Source organism: Diceros bicornis, chromosome 14 (genome assembly GCF_020826845.1).
Source record: "Diceros bicornis minor isolate mBicDic1 chromosome 14, mDicBic1.mat.cur, whole genome shotgun sequence".
Taxonomy (NCBI): domain Eukaryota; kingdom Metazoa; phylum Chordata; class Mammalia; order Perissodactyla; family Rhinocerotidae; genus Diceros; species Diceros bicornis.
In genome coordinates, this window is record NC_080753.1 from 14,330,193 (window position 1) to 14,350,060 (window position 19,868).

General features: G+C 50.0%; 1 protein-coding gene across 3 annotated transcripts in view; it reads left to right on the forward strand.

Annotated features, from left to right (window-relative positions):
- Nucleotides 1-758: 758 nt before the first annotated feature.
- TRAM2 (translocation associated membrane protein 2) overlaps nucleotides 759-19,868 on the forward strand; it is a 75,796-nt gene continuing 56,686 nt past the window's right edge. Inside the window, exon 1 of one of the 3 annotated variants that reach the window (XM_058554166.1) lies at nucleotides 759-953. In XM_058554166.1, coding sequence (XP_058410149.1) covers nucleotides 834-953 — 120 coding nt within the window. In that variant the 5' untranslated portion in view covers nucleotides 759-833. The remainder of the gene's footprint in view (nucleotides 954-19,868) is intronic. The other 2 variants (XM_058554165.1, XM_058554167.1) reach the window with 2 other exon arrangements.

The following is a 19,868-nucleotide window of genomic DNA, read 5'->3' on the forward strand; positions in this document are numbered from 1 at the left end:
AATTAATATTGAAGGTAGACTTTGGGTAAGACGTGTAAAACTAATTTAACAACTACTGAAATCCATTCACTTTGGAACGCAAGCTCCCCCAGGGCAGGGTCGTCTTTGTCCCTTTGCTGCAGCCCAGCAGTCCGAAGCGTGCCTAGCCCACTGCGGGCACTCCTCAATACTCGGGGAGCCGTCCATTCATTTCTCAGCCGTGCAGGGCGCTGTGGCCAGCGAGAAGGCCGGCCCGCGGCTGCCCTCCCTCCACCGAACCTGCGCCGCTCTCGGCCCCCAGGGCCACCGCCCGCCCCCCCGGGAAGATCCGGCCGCCCGGCGCCCCCACCGGCCGGCCGCGGCCTCCCGGGCCCTTCCCTTCCCGCGGAGGAAGGAGCGGGCGCCGAGGCGTGGAAGCCGGGGCCCACTTCCTGTGCGGGCAGGGCCGGGCGGCGGCGTCCCCGCGGCCTGCCCCCTCGGCGCGGGAGGCGGCCGGGCCGCGGCGCCGGGCACGCGGTGGGGGTCCGGGCTCCGGCACCCGGCCGCGCTCGCCGCCCCGCCCGCCCCCCGCGCGGCCCCGGCGCCGAGAGGGTTAAGCGCGCGGGGGGCGGGGCCGGGCGAGCCCGGCGCGCAGAGGGCGGCCGGTGGGGAGGGGGCTGCGGCCGGGGGCGGTTCCGGGCGGCGCGGCGCGGCGGGGCGGGGCGGGCGGAGGAAGGGGGCGGGCCCGAGAAGTTGTTGGGCGCTGGGCCGGCGGGCCGGAGGGCGAGCGGGCGGCGGGCCGCGGCTGGAGAAGTTTGCGCGGCGGCTCGTGAGCGCAGGGTGCGGGCCCGGCCGGCCGCTGCGCGCCCGCTGCCATGGCTTTCCGCAGGAGGACGAAAAGTTACCCGCTCTTCAGCCAGGAGTTCGTCATCCACAACCATGCGGACATCGGCTTCTGCCTGGTGCTCTGCGTCCTCATCGGGCTGATGTTCGAGGTGAGCGGGGCTGGGGAGGGGAGAGCCCCCTCGGGCGCTTCGCGCCGCACACCCCTGCAGGTCCCCGGGGGCCTCGTCTGAGCCGGGGCGCCCGGCTGCCCTGGACGTTAGCTGCACGCCCGGCTTTGTGCACTGTACCCCTTTGGCCTCCTGGTCAGCCCAGACACTGCCCCCCAGCTCCTCGCCCTGCCAGCCGGGCCCCGCTCTGCCGCCCCCTTGGGCACCCGCCGTCTCCTGCAGCTCTCTCTCTCTGCAGCCTTGAAGCCCCAGCCTGGCCTCGAACCAACCGCAGCGCTGCCACTCTGGCCTGACGACTGGGGTTTCCTTTCTGGTGTCCGGGAGCCAAGCCCGGAGACTCCCAGACCCGCAGTCATTGCACAACTCCCCCTCCCAAGCGGTGGCTGCCAGCTCTTCTGGGCTTTTACAGTGGGAGGGACCCCTACCCTTTCCACCTCCCGCCGGTCTGTCTGGGCCTTTTGCATCCTCAGCTCTGGACCGCGCTGGGGTGTTCACGTGTGGCCCCGGCCAGTCCCGGCAGTGCTCTTTGGCCGTCCTCCTACCTCACTTTTTTTTTTTTTTTCTCCGCTCCTGCCCAGAAGGCCAGTTTTCATATCCCGTTTATCACTCTGTGGACTGTCCCTTGAGAGCCCTGTGTGGTGGGCGCAGAGCTTCTCCTGGGTAGAGGGGCAAGGAGAGGGACAGGGATACCCTCTGCTTTTAGGGGAAAGGTGATTCTCTCATCGCCTGGGGGTGGAGGGAGAGCGTGGGGTCTCCCCGACAGCACTGCTGGTGTGGGCCTCACAGAACAGGGGGTCATGGTCCAAGGAGGCTGATGGGAAGGACTCTCTCCTCTGGAGAGCCAGCGACAAGATGTGATGTTCAAAGTGGGAAGAACTGGAGGCAACTGGGAATAGGGCTTGCTGTGGTATATCTTGTCTCAAAAGTGAGATAGGTGAGTAACACTCCCCTCATTCTCGGCTGGTCCCCTGGGAGGCAACGCCTTGTCCTCCGTCTGGTGGGACTGCTTATCTGCATTCTCAGGGATGGGATAGGAAACTGTAACTATTTATGAACTGCCTTGGGGGTGGAGGAGTCCTAGCCTGGCTAATGTCTCCTTTTTGTGTCCCTCTGTCTGTGGGTCCCCTGTCTCCTCTCTATGGATGACAAGGGTCCTCCTTGGCTGGTGAAGCTGCCCTCAAGCTGGCGACATTCTTGCGGTGGCCCGGTCAGAGTTGGATGTGTGAATGTGTCCTCAGCTGGGCTTCAGGGTCTGTAGGAAATAAACCTGAGCCTAGGAGTGGGGTCGCACTGCACCTTTTGGGAGTGCCCCTTTACTTCACTCCCTCCTCCTTCCTCAAACCTGGGCAGCTCTCATGGTGGGTTTGAAAGGGCTTTGTCAAGCAGGGTCTGCCCTGTGTCCCAGGCCTTGCTCTGTCACTAGTCTGATGAAAAACCTGACTGCAGCCTCAGTTTCCCCATCGTTAAAGAGGTTAGTAAAACCTGTCTTCTCCACAGGGTTATTGTAAGGTTTAACTAAGATCGTGTAAGCAACAAAAGCCATAACCGATTCCACAAATGTCGCCTACTCCTGAAGCCCTGTAATTATTTATTATCATAGTAGCTTAGCGAAATAGGAGAGTGTTTTTTTTTGTCCAGCTAGTACCCTCAGTATCTATTTGCTGTCCTCCGTTCTAAGAGGCCTCCCAGTGCCGTGTCACCAGTCTGGGAGGGTGTGGTTGGAAAGACACACGTGACAGCTGTAGACCTCGTAGCCACACGCTCGCAGCCAGCGAAGTCTCTTACAGCCTTATGGCTCTCTCTGCTGTGTTTCTGTCATTTGTTAAGGTTTGTGGCTCTACCTGCTTTATCTTTGCTCAAAAAGAGCTGCCTAGTGTTTGAGCTGGGTCCCTTCTTCCCTCCCTCCCTCCCTCCAGTCTTGTGGAAAGTCCTATGCATTAAACTTGGCACATGATGGGAGTTGAAAAGTGCTTGGAGCCCTTACTCCCGGTACCTGACAGAAGAGAAAGGCCCAAGGTGGAAAACAACTATGACCAAAACAACTGCCCTCCTCTCTGCCCCCTCCTGGGATTGGGCTCTGAGTGAAGAAAGGGACCTGGCTGGAATGCCTGCAGGCTCCCTCTTCCCCAACCCCTTCCTGTAGAACCATCGACCCCTTCCTTTAGAACCATCGGCCTGAGGTGTCTGCGCTTGCGGGAGGTTGTCTCCTTCTCTCCGAGTTGCGTGGAAGGCATGTTGTGGGGTTGTCGGTGTGTGCTGGTCTGGGAGAGAGGGCCGTGCCCAGACCTTCCTTATGAAGGACACATGCTCTGCTGTGCCAGGCACATAGTAGGTCCTCCTGGTCTCTGCCTACCAACTGACTCTCCACAGAGATAGGCATTTTGGGGGAACTCAGGTTTTTGGAACTCTGGCCTGCCTACCAGATGAGAGCAGAAACAGCTAAGTTACTTCTAGGGACCTCAGAGCAACACATGTGGGCATCTTCACATTCGGAGGAAAGCCGGGGGTGGAGTGGCTTCATAACCCAGCACAGGACTTTCTAGATGTGACTTGGGGCCTTCTGGATTCTCCCTGGGGGTGTGGTGTGTTTGTGTGTGTATGGAGCGCTGCTATGGGGGGGCAGCCCTGCACTTAGCACACATTTTCCTAGAAGTGAGGACAGAAGGAGGGGAGGGAAGGGGAGAGAAGGAGAGAGGCCAGCAGGCTCTTGCGTTTCTAACTTGGGCAGGGCGAGGATTCCTTCATTCAGAAGCTGAGTCAGGCTCAGTTATAATTCTTCCCACAAAGAGCCACTCTCCTGGCCGCTCCGCCCTCCGGGTCCCCCCTGCACAGCCTCTGCCAGTGAGCTGGGCCCCTCTCCCCCGACCCCAAGCAGCCACAGCCCTCGCATCCTAACTAGTCTCCGTCTCATCCCAGCTGTGCCCCTTCCTCAAGTCGCTAGTCAGCTGGCCAGTGTTCAGAGGGGCTTTCGTTCCCCTCTGGGGGACCCCAGGACTTCAGTTCTGTCCCCTGGGAGATGAGGACTCCAAATTCCTTCCCTTGGGATCACTTCCTTTTGGGAACACACATGAAAGGGTGCGCCTCCCTCCTCCTCTTGGTTTAGTTTTGGGCCATCCTAAGATTCCTTCTCCCATTTCCAAGGCAGGGGGCTGATTCTTCCCCCTGGACCCAGGTTTTCTTTCCATCTTGCAGACTGTTTGGAATAGAGCTGTTCTGTGCAGCCACAGCACTTGGCTAAAAAATCTCAGGAATGTGGAGCTTTATTTTCCCCCTCCTTCCCTTCCAGCTTTCTCTTTCTTAACTCTGCTTTCCAGAGGTGGTGCAAGGGAGAGTTTCTCCTCCACAGTTTGAGCCTTCAGTGCTGTCTTAGGTGGAGTCCGGCCTGCCTTCCTTCAGGGTGTGGGCGGCCAGTTGAGGTGTGTGTCAGATTTGAAAGCAGCCTTCCCCCTCCCCTCTCGCTTCGCTCTCCAGTGTCCCGTTCAGTGCCACGTTTCAAACTGAAATGGGCAGGGGAAGAGGAAAACTCTCATTAGCGAACAGAGAGTGAGAAAAAGGGGGAGCATCGAACTGAGAGAAGCAATTATACATTACCTCTGAAATGTCATTTCGAGACAGAAACTTTTTTGTTTGTTTTAAAGCTCACTGCGGGCTCTGCTGGCTCTACAGCAAGGAAATGTTTCTAAAATTCTGGGCCCGTCGTTTGTAGGTTTGGTTTCTGTTTGGTCTGTGATGACTTATGGGTTTAGGACCCAGAGGAGTTTTTGGGTAGTGGCTGGTTTTTGCTTTTTAATTGTTTTGGAGGCAGATATGGTAGAGCTGCCTATTCTCCAGGAATTACCTTCTTCCCTGTTCCTGGCTCTGTGATTGACTTGTCAGGATGATGTGTTGGCAGCATATACAATGGGAGCCCCGTGCGTCACAGCCTGTTAGTACTTGGGTTCCGTGGCACCAGTTCACATCCTCCCAGACGTACCTGTAGCCACCATCATAACCTGAAGGGAAGCTGCTGGTCCTGCCTCTTAATATTAGCATTACAAACAGTTCTGCTTAGATTGTGTTGATACAAAGAGGTATGTAACTGGCACAGATATGCATCTGCGGACATAGGTCGTCTTTCTTTGACTAACTTCTAATGCGCTTTTGAAACATTCTTTTACCAGCTTTTACAGTTCCTGGCTTTATGCATCTTCCTCTCCAGCCTCTGACATGGTTCATCAGTTCTAGAGAAATTAGTCAGGGGAAACCGAGAAGGGTCACTTAGTCCCTTGGGTGCCCTTGTTCTGTGGTTGGATTTCTACACACGTTGCTCAGTGATCTGACGACAGAGCAGAAATTTGGAGCTGGTTTTTCTCCTGGTCAAGCCTCCAGCATAACCCTATCCTGTGGGGTGTAAGGGTACCTCTGTTATCCCTGTTCCTTGCCTTGGCAAAAATGTGGTTTCCAGAAAGGTGGCATTGATCAGTTAGTGAGTTTTAACACTAACTGCAGGATAAAGACTGATCCCTGTAGAAATGCCCCGCACTGTGCCTGGCACACAGGCGCTTGATCAATGTTCTCAACAATCACACCGAGGACTACCATTGCTGGTGTCATTGTAGGGCCTGTGAGGATGCCTTCACCGTCAGACCAGCTCGTTGGGCACCCGGGCTGTACTTTCTTATAGACGTGACGTGTTTCACGATGAGACCTCTGCCCAGGTTCCCCAGTGCTGGCTGTCTGCTCCCCAAAGGGGAGCATTCTTCTACACTGAGCCCCTCTTTCCCTGGGCAGCTGCTCGACGGAGAGCACCTGTTTTCTCCCTGACATCCATCTTATTAGGACACAGGCCATGGGGACTGGGGCGTCAGTGCTGCCGTGTCAGCTGTGTGGAGGAGTGAATGGCCCCGCAAGCTAAGTAGGTGCCACTTTTCTCTCGCTCCCTCTGATGCTGAACGCTCAGTCTGCCGTTTCTCGGGGGCACTGTTCACACCCTTCACAACAGAGCGCCTCGGTCCTGGCTGTTTGCAGAGTAACATGTGTTGCTATGGTGCGAACTTCACCTTGGCAGGCATGGGCTCCTTTTCGATCTGCCTCCTCGTGGGCAGGGGCCCCAGAAATCACTCTGTGGCAGAGCTGATGTACCTCCCGTTCCCACCCTGATAAGTGACGAAGCCAGAGGGTTGATAAGACCGGATTAGAGTTCCCAAACTACAGAAGGGCTTTCTAATCAGCCAGAGCACTATTAGCAGGCTTTGGTGGGAAACTCACTGATACTATCTCTTAACCTTTTTATCCACCGCTGTGTATCTGGTATCCCTTGGTACCTAATGGTTAAATAAAAGAAAAAAAAAGGAAAAGAGAACAGTAAACTAGTGACATGGCTCCTGTCACAGCCCTTCTTATTTCAGGAGCGACCTGTATCTTTCACACAAGTCTATGGCTTTGCCTGATTTACCTCTACTGCCTCACATGTCCCGCAGGAGAAGAGAAGCAAACCTAACTTAGTCACAGCTGGTTAACGTTGCGAGTTAACTGTGTGGTTTAAAGAGCTTTGCAAGCGGCTCTTCTGGGCAGTGTCGGTTCACATGGCTTTCCTTGCTTTTCAGCAGAGGAAGTGGAGCCAGATTGCAAGTGGGGGGCTCTGAGGCCTCCGGAGCCCTCCAGCGAGTTTGTGGGAGCGCACGGTTGGGTGAGGGCTGCTCTGGGGCTCTCCTCCCAAGCCACGTTGCCTCTTGACGGCTTCCCTCACTTGTCTGGAGTGGTTGGCAGCACGTTACATCTGTGAAATGCTTTACTCGCCTCACCCTGTAATCTGGCTGGTTTATGGGGGTTGTCATACCCATCCAGAGCCTGGCTTCTAGAGGAGAGACTTGGCCAAGGACCATCCACTCCGAGTTAGAGGCGGAGCCAAAATAAGAATTCGGCACCGTCTGGCTCACATTTAGAGCTCAGCTCTGGTGCTTCCAGGGATGGGGCGGATGTAGCCATGGGCTGCTTTATTTGTCTTTGTCTGAGTGGAATCTGTTTATTACCTGGAAGTAATGTCTGCGGGTCATTGTTCCACTTGGAGGCTTTTCTGCCAGGAACAATCATGGAAATTTGCATCTCCCTAATAGAGAGTGACCCAAATGTGTGTCTCACGTGTGAGCACAGGCGAATGGGCAGAGGCTTTACCTACAATTAAAGCTGCTGCCTGTGATGAGCCGACATCTGTGTAAGAAGGGCTGCCTCTGGCTGTTGTATTTTCACTGCCCTCGTCATCAGGTTAATATTGTGGCCATAGCTCAAGGGCACATCTTTTCTTTGCATTTTACAAGCTTAATGGCTACAGGGAAACCTGTAAGTCATCTACTGTGTTTATAGAAGAGGAAAATAAGACCCCCGGAGGTTGGGGGATTTGCCCAGGACAGTGGAGTGAAGTTTTGGCAAACTTGGGGCTTGAATCCACATCTTCTGACTCAAGTCCAGTGCATTTTCTACACATCTGCCCACTGGAGTTCTAGATGCTGCCTTTGAATGCCAGTGTGTGTGTAGAAGCCTTGAAATTGGTCTCTCTTTCTTAAGTGTGCTGCAGTCATTTGTTTGGCAGCTGTTTATTGAGTGCCTGCTGTGTGCCTGTGTGAGCTCTGGGAATGCAGATGAAGAAGGTGGGGACCCAGTCCTCACAGAGGTCACAGTGGTAGCTTAAAGCTGGTAGACTATTTGTGGATAGGAGTCAAGTCTTGCACTTATGTAAGTGGCAGGTGCCTCTTACAGACTTACAGATTGTTGGGCCTCAACTTCAAGCCATTGCTGTTGGTGGAGGAGGCGGTTTACTGAACTGAGACCTAACATCCTGAGGGTGGGGTTGTCAGAAGTCAAAGGACAGGAGTGGCGGTCACTCCTAGACATCTTGTAAGGCACAGCTGGTGCTCTTGTACTTTACAGCTTTACGAATAAGTGAGTTGACCAAAGGCGGTAAGTGTACGTGTGTGTGCGTGTGTGTGCAGGTGCGATTTCTAGTACTGGGAGGCCTTTACTGATTGAAACTTTGGTTGAGGTGAAGGAGAACTCTTCCATATGGTTGCTTAAGATTTTTACTATCAAACTCGAACTTGGTCTGAATGTTCCTTTTGACGTGGTGGGAGTGGCGATCATACCTGGGGAGAGAAGGACATAATCCTCTGAGCCTTAGTTGCCCTGTAGGGAGAGGGTTTCTTAAGAAAGCTCCTGAGCTTTGCAAACGCAGAGTATTATTAGTTTAATCAATTTGTTCCTTCATCTTTATTATAAAGGCGTAGATACTCTCTTTTTATAGAGAATTTTAAAAAGAGACTTTTTCGTGACCCACCACCATTATGAAGGCTTCTGTGGCTTTAGGGGAGGGGGAAGAGTGTGTCTACCCAGGACAAAGGGTAGAGATGTAATTTTTACAAACATGCCCCTCCTTCCTCTGTTGATCACCCTGCCTTGCTTTGAGGAATGCCCAGGACTATGGTCAACAAGTGTTTACGGTCTGGTTTGTGTGCCTGGGGCGGTGCTGGAATCTGCCAGAAGATAGCGTTGAGAGTCGTGGTTTTATGTTGAGAGGTGCCAGGGATGCATTATCAGCTCCTTTCCCGAAGGTTAAGAGCAGTCTGGGGGCTCCTGACCTGGAAAAACAGGCCTTCCCTCCAGCAATTCCTGGAGTCCCTCAGGAAGTTGCAGGGCCGGCTTCACAATGCCTGGTTTCCTGCTGAGAATTGCTCAGAACTCGGAGCAGAATTGAACTTTTCAGACCCAACACTTCTGGAGTTGAGAGTGTGTTTAGTTTGTAGTCTGACTTTGTACTGGATCAACTTTTGACCTCCATGGGCAAGGACTAACCTGTTTGTATGGATTTTGTGACTGTTGTTTGGAAGAGGGATGTTGAGGTGGAAAGGAATGGTTGGTAGCTGATTTTTTTTTTTTGTTTTTAATTACAGCTTGGTCTCTGGTTTGGCATGAAGTGTGAACGTGTGCTCCTCTTTGAGTTCTCGAGGCATGAGTTGTGGCCCGGGCAGGGAGGTGTGTGGTGGACGGGGAGGACTGAGACCTGGGGGCCTGGATTCTTCTCTGGGCTCTGCCACTAAGTAGTTGTGAGGCACACACAAGGCCCTCACCAATCTGGGCCCCACTTGCTTCCTGGGGGTGTCAACCGTCCTGTGGCTCAGTCATGCCTTCTTCACATGGCTATGTGGAACAGGGCTGGGAAATGTGTATAAAACTTAAGCTGCTGGTCAGAAATTGGGAGGAGAGGGAAGGAGGCATCATCTTCCCAGCCGTATAGATTTAGGATTAGTCAGAATAAAATTGCACCTCCACTGGGTTGGTGGTCTCAACTTCTTTTTTTTTATGAGGAAGATCAGCCCTGAGCTAACATCCATGCTAATCCTCCTCTTTTTGCTGAGGAAGACCAGCTCTGAGCTAACATCTATTGCCAATCCTCCTCCTTTTTTTCCCTTTTTCTCTCCAAAGCTCCAGTAGATAGTTGTATGTCATGGTTGTACATCCTTCTAGTTGCTGTGTTTGGGATGCGGCCTCAGCATGGCCGGAGAAGCGGTGCGTCTGGTGCGCGCCCGGGATCTGAACCCCGGGCCGCCAGTAGCGGAGCACGCGCACCTAACTGCTAAGCCATGGGGCCGGCCCCTCAACTTCTAATCTTGGTTTCATTTCTTATTTGAGTTGAAGTCAGGTTCTGGCCTAAATTTGGGTTTCACAGATAATACAGCTTAGTGGAACCAGTGGTGGGGAAGGAGAAAATCCATGTATTAGAACGGAATCTTCTGGAGTGGAGGAGGGGGAAGGCTTGGTTTGTGACTGTCATGTCAAAGGCCCTGTGGCCTCTTCAAGGCCCACCAGGGGACCTGGGAAGAGCAAGGCCCCACTGCCCTGGGGAGAATGGCTCATGCCTTCGGCTTTGTCGAGTCAGGTCTTGTCACACCAGTCCTCTGAGTGTGGCCTGGGGCCCTGGGCTTGAGCATATTCTCCTATTCAGTGATATGCTCAAACATACACACAGTCGCTCATCTGTGGCTTATTTTTTTTTCAGATCAATAGGGTGAACCTAGTGTCTGAAACCTGACCTGTGATCTGCCAACCCCCCCAACCCCACACCCCCCAACAGCACTCCTACGGTTTTGCCTGGCCAACTAATACCGTGACGTCTCCCAGGTCCTGCTTCATCTGGAAGGCCTCCTCAACTAGTCTGACCACCTGGCGTGCTTTCTTCCTCAAAATTATGAGAATGAATTAAAAACAATACAGGGGTGGAGATGTTAAGGAGAGGCATCAGTGCTTAATTACATTTTTCTGAAGCCTAGTTTCAAGTGGGAGTGACTATTATATCTAATGTTTGAAATATCACAATTTTTGACTCACCAAAAGTAGTCCACACCTGTGCCATCCACTAGGTCACTACTAGCCACATTTCGCTATTTAAATGTAAATTCATTAAAATGAAATGAAATTAAAAATTCAGTGGCTCAGTCACACTAGCCACATTCCAAGGGCTCCGTAGGGCAGATGTAGAACATTTCGATCATCTCAGAAAGTTCTGTTGGACGGCGCTGGTCTATGCATTGCTTTCTGAGTTTTTGTGTGTTTTTTTGTTTTTGTGGAAGTAAATAATAAGGGGTCCTTGTGATGTGGTCTGTTAGGGGATCGTTAGAGGCCAGAGGTTGCATTGGCCGAGGTCATGGCCTGGAGCTAACTGCCTGAGTTTGAATTCTGGTTTTCCGTGTCCTAGCAGTCCCATCTTGGAAAATTATTTAACCTCTCTGTGCTGCAGTTTCCTCATCAGTAAAGTGGGTTAGTAATATGTCATAGAGTTGTTGGGAGGATTAGAAACATTAATACAAAATACATTACATTACATTAACATTTCTGTTAATACAAATACAGCACGTAGAAGGAAGGCCTGGTATGGGGTAAGAGCCCAATACGTGTTACCTGTTGTTCTTGGTACATTCGAAAAGTGTTGGGGTGATACCTCGACTATGTAGACCTCCCCTTTGTGGCTGCCTCATCCATTTGGAACATAGCCGAGAGAGAGATGCAAGGGGAGGTCCCAGAGCAGCCAGATGATGGCCCTCAGCTTGCTCCCCCACGCCCTGATGCTCTGTACGCCTCAGGCCCTTGCTCACGGCCCATCTACACTTACTTTACATACAGTTATGTGAAGCTTGGTTATCTGGTTCCAAAGATGACAGAAGAAAGAAGTTAAGGTGGGAGAAGGTAGCCTGGGGGTAGCTGACAGCTGGGAGGGCTATCTATTATTAAATACTTAAAAGTAGTAAGAAATGAAAAAAAGACAGGAGTACCTGGTGTCATTTAGAATATGAACAAACAGCTTCGGTAGATTTTGAGGTTATTATGATAGACTAATGCAGGGATGGTAATGATTACCTGTAGTTTCATGAAAAAGTAAAGGTATGCAATATACTCAGAAAGATTTTAGAAAGATTTCTATGCACAATGATTAAAATTTCAATACCTAAGTCTTTAACAATATGGAAAATTTGGCTATCCAGAATGATTCAGCCTAGAAATTTCTGGCAAGCCAGTTGTATAGCCCTGAAATAAAAGGCAAAGTTGGTCTGCTATTCAGTGCACTTTATTACCCAAGAAATGTGAAAGAGGCACTTTTGACATTCTTATGATCCAGCCTGGGTAATACCTTCGTTCAATACCATTCAACTACCTGGCCATTCAACCTTCATTCTTTTTTTTTTTTTTAAATCGTTCATTAAATATACCCACTCGGTGCAAGACACTGAAGTCTGCAATGGAAGCCGGCTAACATTTGTTGACATGACTTGCTCTACTGTGGTCAGTTTTGGAGAATGAGACGCTTCTCGGCTACTGTTTTTGAGTTTCTTGACCAGTGTGGCTGGCCTCTCAGTCTCACCGGTGGGGTCATTGCTCACGTGGCCCAAGGATGTGAGTCTGGCCTAAGCTGGTTCTAATCTCTTGCCCCCTCATTCTAGAGACATCGAGTAAACAGTGCTTTTGTGCGAGGCATTGTTCTAGATTCTGGGAACACAGGAAAAGGACATGTTCTCCACTTGCAGGGAACAACCTTACCGTCTAGTGAGGGAGACAGATAAAAGGAAACAAGTACAGTTACTTGACGATGAGTCTCCAGTTGAGCTGCCATCTGGTCTTCTGTGTCCAGCACACAGTGGTGTTCACTGAGCAGTGGTCTGCTAGAGGGGATGCTTTGGGAACATGGAGGAGGGGCTCCTAGCCCAGAATAGGGGCGAGTGAATGCTGGGTAAGGCCAGGGAGAGAAGAGGATGTGGGAGAGGGCACTAGACAGAGCTTGTCCTTGTGAAGCCACAGAGGTGAAATGGGGCTGGGGCTGGTGTGGAGAAGGCTGGTGTCCTAGGATACTCTGGAGGTGGGGAGAAGAAGGGAAGGTAGATCATGGAGGGCCTTGTAGGTCACGCCAAGGGGTTGAGACTTTATCCTGGAGGTAATGGGGAGGCATTGAGGAATTCTGGGCAGGACAGTGACGTGAGGCGTTTGCTCTGGAGACTACGTGGAGGGTGAGATTGGAGATGAAGTCTGGTCAGGAGGCTGTGGCACTGATCCACATGAGCACTGGCCCCTGCCCCTCGAAATTTCAGGCTCCACCCCCAACCAGGAAGTCTGCCCGGGACCCCCCCACCTGAACTCTCAGTGTTGATCCAGAGTCCCGGAACTGCAGGGCCTCCTCAGTCCCAGCTCTCCTTCCCGTACTCTCTGTGTGACACGGACTAGCTGCAGGGCGGCTGTGTGGGGCGGACAGGGACGGTTAGAGCTGGGAGAGAGACGGCTTCTCCTCAGAGCTCATTGTAACCCGAGGCGCGCGTCGATGCCATGCTGCCCTTGAGCGGGAATGTCATTCTGTTTTTCTGTCTAGTGCTGCCTTTGCATGACTTTATCACTGTAATGTCCTTCGGACTTATTAAAAAAGTATTTTCTGCATCTAATGTGATTTCTAATTTTTTAAAAACTAGGGCTTCAGCTGGATGGAACATCTTTTTCCTCTGCCTTTTATTTTTTTTAGCTAAAGAAGCTGTGCAGAGGCTTGCATTCAAGTTCTGTGGCCTTACCGAAGGAAGCTGGTTTTGTTCCAGTGTTCGGGGTGGGGGGATCTTCTTTTGGGGAGGCTGTTCTAGGGATAGGTGGGGGTGGGGAGGGACATGGGGGGTGGATTGGTGGACAGGAATGTCGGCATGGCCTGGATGTAGCGTTCATTCACAAAGTTCTCGAACCCTCACTCTGTCCTAGAGTCTGCCCATATTTTGTCAGGGAGGACCTCACAGCTGTCAGTAAATAATTCTTTGAAGTGAGCTTGACAAGATGAGGTCTAGCTGATCCATCATGTGCCTTCCATCTCTAAACTTCCACCAGACCCCTGGAAACGTGCAATGAGACTTTCCCCGTGTCTGATTTCTAGCTCCATGGTCGAACACCTGGGGGTCTTCTTACCAAGGTCTGTTGTTGATCCTCCACGGTTTTATTAACCACCCTCTACCCCAATGAGTGACCGTGGTTTACATTGTCTCCAGAAGAGGGAGAGAAAACAAAAGCCCATAGTCGTCACTTCTCCCTTGCCTCGTCCCCCACATCTGGTCACTGAGTCCCATCGGCTTTACCTCCTGAATTGCCCCCATGTCCCCCCTTCCCCTTACTGCTCTTTGGCCTTAGCTCAGACCCTTGACATCTCTCACCTGAAGGTGATGGTGGGTCCTGACTTGGTCCTCAGCCCCTTGTCTCCTCTCTGGTCCCTCATGCCCGCAGCTACCACTGCTTGGCCTCAAACAGAGAGCCGAGCACGGGTCTCCCTTACTCACAGTCCTTCCATGGTGCCCACCTGAAGTCCGAGCTGCTGAGCATGGCGTTCAGGGCTCCCCGGAGGCTGAGCAGCCTTTGTGTTCGACCTCCTCTGCTCCTGACTCAGGCCCTGCCTCTGCCCTGACCCCCATGGCAAACCACCTACCTGGGGTTCCTGAACATTCCCTCCTCTTTCATGTCTCCCTGCTTTTGTTCATGCACCCACCCCATCTTCTTTTTGTCCCTTTCGTCTGACTGACTGCTACTTCTCCTTCAATGCCCACCTCTGATATCACACAAGGACCACCTGCTCGGAACGTGTCGCTGGCCCTCCTTCCCTGATAGAGTTCATCGCTCCTGTCTGCTCGCCCCTGTATTTCTCTTGTTTATTCATTCAGCCAGACTCAGACCGAGCGTTCGCCCTCTGCCAAGCACTGTTCTCCGGGCCAGGATAAAAGATGAAAAGGCGAAGATTCTGGCATCACGGAGCCAAGAGTCCTTAGGGAGGTGACAGTGTCATTGCTGCTCTTGTGCATACAAGGTTCAGTGCAACAGTCAGGGAAGGGAGCATAACTCCCCTGTGAGGGTGAGGGACAGTTGATTTGAGAAAGGAGAAGTTTGGTCTGGGCCTTGAGGCCTGAGGGGCATTGGTCAGGCAGACGTGCTGGGAAGAGGGTGTTCCAGGCAGTGGGAGGACCTGTGTAAAGGACAGAGATGTGTATGGGGGTGTGGCAGTTGGTTCTCTTTTGCCAAAGTGGAGGTGTGGGGGTTAAGGAAGGAAGTGATGGAAGATGAGTCTGGACTGGCAGGCAGGGTTCAGGCCATGGAAGCCCTTGTTCAAAAGTTTGGATTTGCTCCTCAGCTTGGGTAATAGGGAGCCATTGAAGATTTCCGAGCATGGAAGTGACTTGATCATATTTGTGCTAGGAAGGTCCCAGGCAGCGGGGCTGAGGCTGGCTCCTTGATTTGCTGTGAGCCCCCTGAAAAGAAGGGTTGCTGCATATTTTCTCAGTCTCCCCAGCATCTCTGGTACCTGATGCGTAGTTGGTATGAACTGATCGCCGATGGTCCAGTGCACATGCAGGATAGTGTGTCTTGAGTTGCTTTCCTACTGCTCCCGCTGCTGGTCATTTGCAGCTTTTCTATCCATGCCGTCTCTTCTGGGTTCTCAGGTAACCAGTAAGAGATGCTTGCGAGCACATTAGGAATGCCGGCTACTTCAGCATGTGCGTACAGATAGAGAACCTACAATCTTAGCCTTTTAAAGCTTCAAAAAGAATTTTTTTGAATAAGTGATATTTGTCAATACAATCACATTGTTCAAAAATCAAAAATGTGTGAAAAAGGATACGTTGAGAAGTGTCCCTCCCCAACCTCTACTCATCCAACTCCCCTCCGCTGCCCCCAGGTAACCACTTTCATTAATTTTTGTGTATCCTTCTTGGGTTTATTTATGCAAATACAAGCAGCTATAAATATATGATAGATTTTACATACGCGAGTATGTGTTCCTGCCCCCTTTCTTACGCAAAACGAAGTGTATAATCTACCCTGTTTTGCACCTTGCCTTTTTAGGTTAACAAAACATCCTAGAGATCTTTCCATGTCAGTACACAGAGCATTTCCTCATTTGTGTCTAAGGTATAGGTGTCCATTGTGCAGGTTCACTGTAATTCATTTAACCAGCCCCTTTTGATGGACTCTGGGGTTGTTTCCAATCTTTTGCTCTTATAAACAGTGCTGCAATGAATATCTTGGTACACATGTCATTTTGTACCTATACATGCATATCTTGTAGCATGTCACAGTTCTTATTGCCCCCACCTCTACGGTGTGTGGCCTTGTCACTCTCCATGGCTTGACTGTGTGCCCCTCCAGGGCAGGAGAAGCTCTTGCTCCCACTGTGTCTCCAGTACCCAGCACGGTGCTTGGCATTCTGGTGGTTCTCATGTAATATTTTTTCAGTGAATAAATGGTAAAATAGAATTACCAATTGATAACCAGTTTTCAAAGATTTTTTTGCATATTTAATTGAGATATAATTCATCATTCATCATAAAATTCACCATTTAAAATTTACTTTAATTAAACCACTTTAATTTACTTTAATTTACTTTAATTAAACCACTAATCTACTTTCTGTCTCTTTGGATTTGCCTTTTCTGCACATTTCGTGTAAGTGGAATCATATGTGCCCTTTTGTGATTGCCGCCTTTCACTTAGCATAATGTTTTCAAGGTTCATCTCTGATGTAGCATGTATCAGTACTTCATTCCTTTTTATGACTGACTAATATTTCACTGTATGCAAATATCGCTTGTTGTTTATCCACTTATCAGTTGATGAACATTTGGGTTTTTTCGACTATACTATGTGAATAATGCTGCTATGGACATTTGTGTACAAGTTTTTGTGTGGCCCTAATATTTTCATTTCTCTTAGGTATATACCTAGGAGTAGAATTGTTGAGTCATCCAAGAACTTTAATACAGGAAGGGAGCCAGCATTGAAACTATATTGAACAGTTCGTCCTTTTGATCTAGGAGTTATATCTCAGGGCCAGTATTGTGAATATTCCTCATTATTATCCAGGCTTCACACAGCAGTGCTGGCTATTGAGAGTTTTGTCTAATAGACTCTGTCCCAGTGTCATCTGTGATTCAGAGGCAAATATTGTCAGAGTTTACACAACAGAATTTACTGAATTCTTACACAGTGTGCCCTGTGCTAACTCTATGGCAATGCCAAAATACACAGGACACAGCTCTTGCCCTAAAGTCAGCATTCATTTGAAACAACCTAAATATCCATCAGTATTGAACCGATTAAGTAAATTATGGGATAGCCATACAATGGAATACTCCAGAGCTGTTTAAAAGAGGATAAGGTCAATATTTATGTATTGACATGGACTGATGTCTCAGGAGGTTAATACGTACAGAATGAGCCCATTTTAATAAAAAACTTATGTTTATGTATGCACAGGCAAAATCTGGAAAGATCACAGCAGATTGTCAACATTGGTTTTGTCTCTAAGAGGTAGGTTATGGAAGATTTTAGCTTTCAACGTTATATGGTTCCCTTTAAAAATTTTTTTACAGTAGGTATGCATAGCTTTTAAATTCATTTAACTTCCCCCAATTCTATTTTGCAAAACAAGGAACTTGAGATAAGAATTATATCTGAAACAGTAGATGTTAGTGTTGGATATAACCCTACATATCAGCATTTGACTAAATGCCAAATAAATTTGTGCTAAATATGGTAGTCTTACAAATGGTATAAGCCCAGTGGGGAGAGAGCTTTTAGATTCTGGCCATCAGGGAAGCTTCATGAAAGAAGCTTGGCTGGGCCTTAAAGGATGGTAACATTTACACAGCACTTCACAGTTTATTGAGTTAAAGAAGAAATGTGTATGGAGTGCTTACCTCGTGCTGGGTACCGTGACAAGCACTTTACCCAAATTCTCTCATTCAGTCCTCACAATCACTCTGTGGGGTAGAGGCTATGGTTACTCCCATTTACAGATGAGAGAACCGAGGTTTGGAAAGACCAAGTAACCTGACCAGGCTCCCATTGGTCATAAATGTCAGAGCCAGAATTCAGAGCCCATCCCTCTGACTTCAGAGTGCGGGTCCTGTGCTCCATTTTAGAGGGAAGGAGACCAAGGCCTAGAGAATTCAAGTAACTTGCCCAAGATCACATAGTCAGGATCTGTCACACACCCAGATAACCCATCGTGTCTGTTACCCTGATGTTTCCCTCTCTGAGTTCCAGGCTGTTGAAATCCCTGGCTGCGGTCATGGGAGGTGGGGAGGTTCTGGTCGCAGAGGTGTGTGAAACTCTTGGTACCATGCCCTCTTTCTTGGAGATCCACATATCATATAAACTTATTAAAGTAGCGTCCAACATTTCCCAGACCTTCTGACCATCTCTTTCAAGTAGTATTTAGTAACATCCCACAGATCTCGCTTTGTGAAACGCTACCCTCCCATCCTATAAGGAAGCACGGGCGAAGGCGGGTTGCTGAGCTTTCTGTCTGTCTGTCTCTCTCCGTTAATAAATAAGAGTGCCAGCTCTAAAGGCTGGGGTTGGATGTGTGTGAGGAAGAGCATATTCGTTGGAATTAGTGGAGTGGAATTTCCTGGGTGGATTTGGGGCCACATCTCAAACCACCTACACATTTTATTGAGTCTTCCTGGAAGAGAAGACTTTCTAGACGTCCGTTTATTGACTTCTACCTGGAAGAACTTACTGAGCATCGTGTTTGCCATCTCTTTGTGACCCTTCGTTTCAGTAAATCTTGATCCGCTGTTGATGACAGTTACCTAATTAAACCCACCCCATGCTTCTTAAACTCAAATTATTCAACCACACTCCACCAAATTTCATACAGTGAGTACTGGATGTTTTTGAGTGTCACCACCTTTTTTTTTCTGTCATATGTGCTATTGTTTTGTTTTTAATTGTGATAAAATATATACAACATAAAATTTAGTATCTTAACCATTTTTTAAGTGTACAGTTTGGTAATGTTAAGTACATTCACATTGTTGTGCAACCAATCTCCAGAACTCTTTTAAATTCATTCCACAAACATTTACTGAGCACGGACTAATTGAAGGTGCCCGGGACATGGGGATGATTAAGATATACTCCCTGCTCAGGCTAATGAGGAAGATGAATAAGAAAACCAGTGGTTACAGTTGAGTGTGGTCAGAGTTGTGAAGTGCTTCTTATGGGACTGGATCCTTGGGGGGCTTCTGCTCCCTGGGATGGGACCACGTTACCACCCGGTGCTTCAGGCTCCTTGTCTCCTGGCTTCTTGCTGGTTGTTTCTCACCCCATCACTCCCTGGAGTAGTGCCCCTTCTGCTCTCCAGAGCCCTGGGGAGACGTCCTTGGATTCTGCCTGTGTGAGAGCCAAGCTCTGTAACCGAGCCACGTGGCCGGGGGCGGGGGCAGGGTGGGAGAAGGGCGCCGCTGCCAAAGCCAGAACTTCACCAAACCCCAAATCAACGGTTTGCCCAAATATAGTATCCTAGACCCTCCACCCGTCATGTTTAAGCTAAATATACTGTCCTCCAGCTTGCAAGCTCAGCGTCCTCCAGGAATGACTTCTGGGATTATTCCTAAGTGCCTTTTCTCCATTTTACTGCTAAAAAATGACCGTGGTGACGTGGCCGAAGTCCCAGACTAGGGGCATGTGTAAATCTAAACAGATGGAGAGGGCTGGCTCCACGTCGCATTGGGTTTTGTGCATTTCCATGGGGGCCTCTTGAAAGGAAGAGAGCCGTGGCATTCTTGTATAATGCGGAGAGCTCCTTATAGAGGAGGTTTATGACGATGAGTAACTCGCAGGCTCTCCTTCCCCTGAAAGATAGAGCGCGGGTTTGAGGCTCAGTTGCCTTAGCCGTCTGGACGTGTACCCTGATTCTGCATGTCACGTTAGCAGGTTGGGTTGGGCCCGTGAAGACCGTGGAGTGTGTAGAGGGCGGGAGTGCAGGCTTTGCATCCAGATTGCCTGATTCTTTGCCGGCTCCTTCTCTTCTCTAGGTAACTTGATGAAGTTACTTAACTGTGCCCCAGTTTTTTGGTCAGTAAAATCGGAATGAAAATAATTGTGCCTACCTCACTGAGTTTTTGGAAGGATCAAGTGAGCTCATAATGCAGGCACAGCATTTTTACAGAGCCTGATGTCAAGTAAGGACTCAATCGATGTTAGTTCCTCATGAATATTAATTAATGCCATGACTATTGCAGCCGTCATTAGGCAGCAATTGTACTACACCGCTCGTTTCCATATTATAGTTATGTAGAGTGTGTACCTCCTGGTGCATCCATTCTGCACTGGACACGCCTTTTACACTCAAACATTGCTGCCTGACACGGGTCACCAAGGCTGTCAGGAAAGGTGCAGGTTGAGTCCATTTGCTGAGGGCTTCTCCTCGGTGGGCTCTGAGCCCGCGCCCCTAGTCCATGGTTTTCCCCATGGATTGCCCTGATTGCCCTCCCTCCAGTGCCTTGAGCTCCAGAATTACCCCTCTCCTTTTCCCTGTCTCAGAGATCTTATGGCTTCAAGATTGCTATCTCCCTTTTC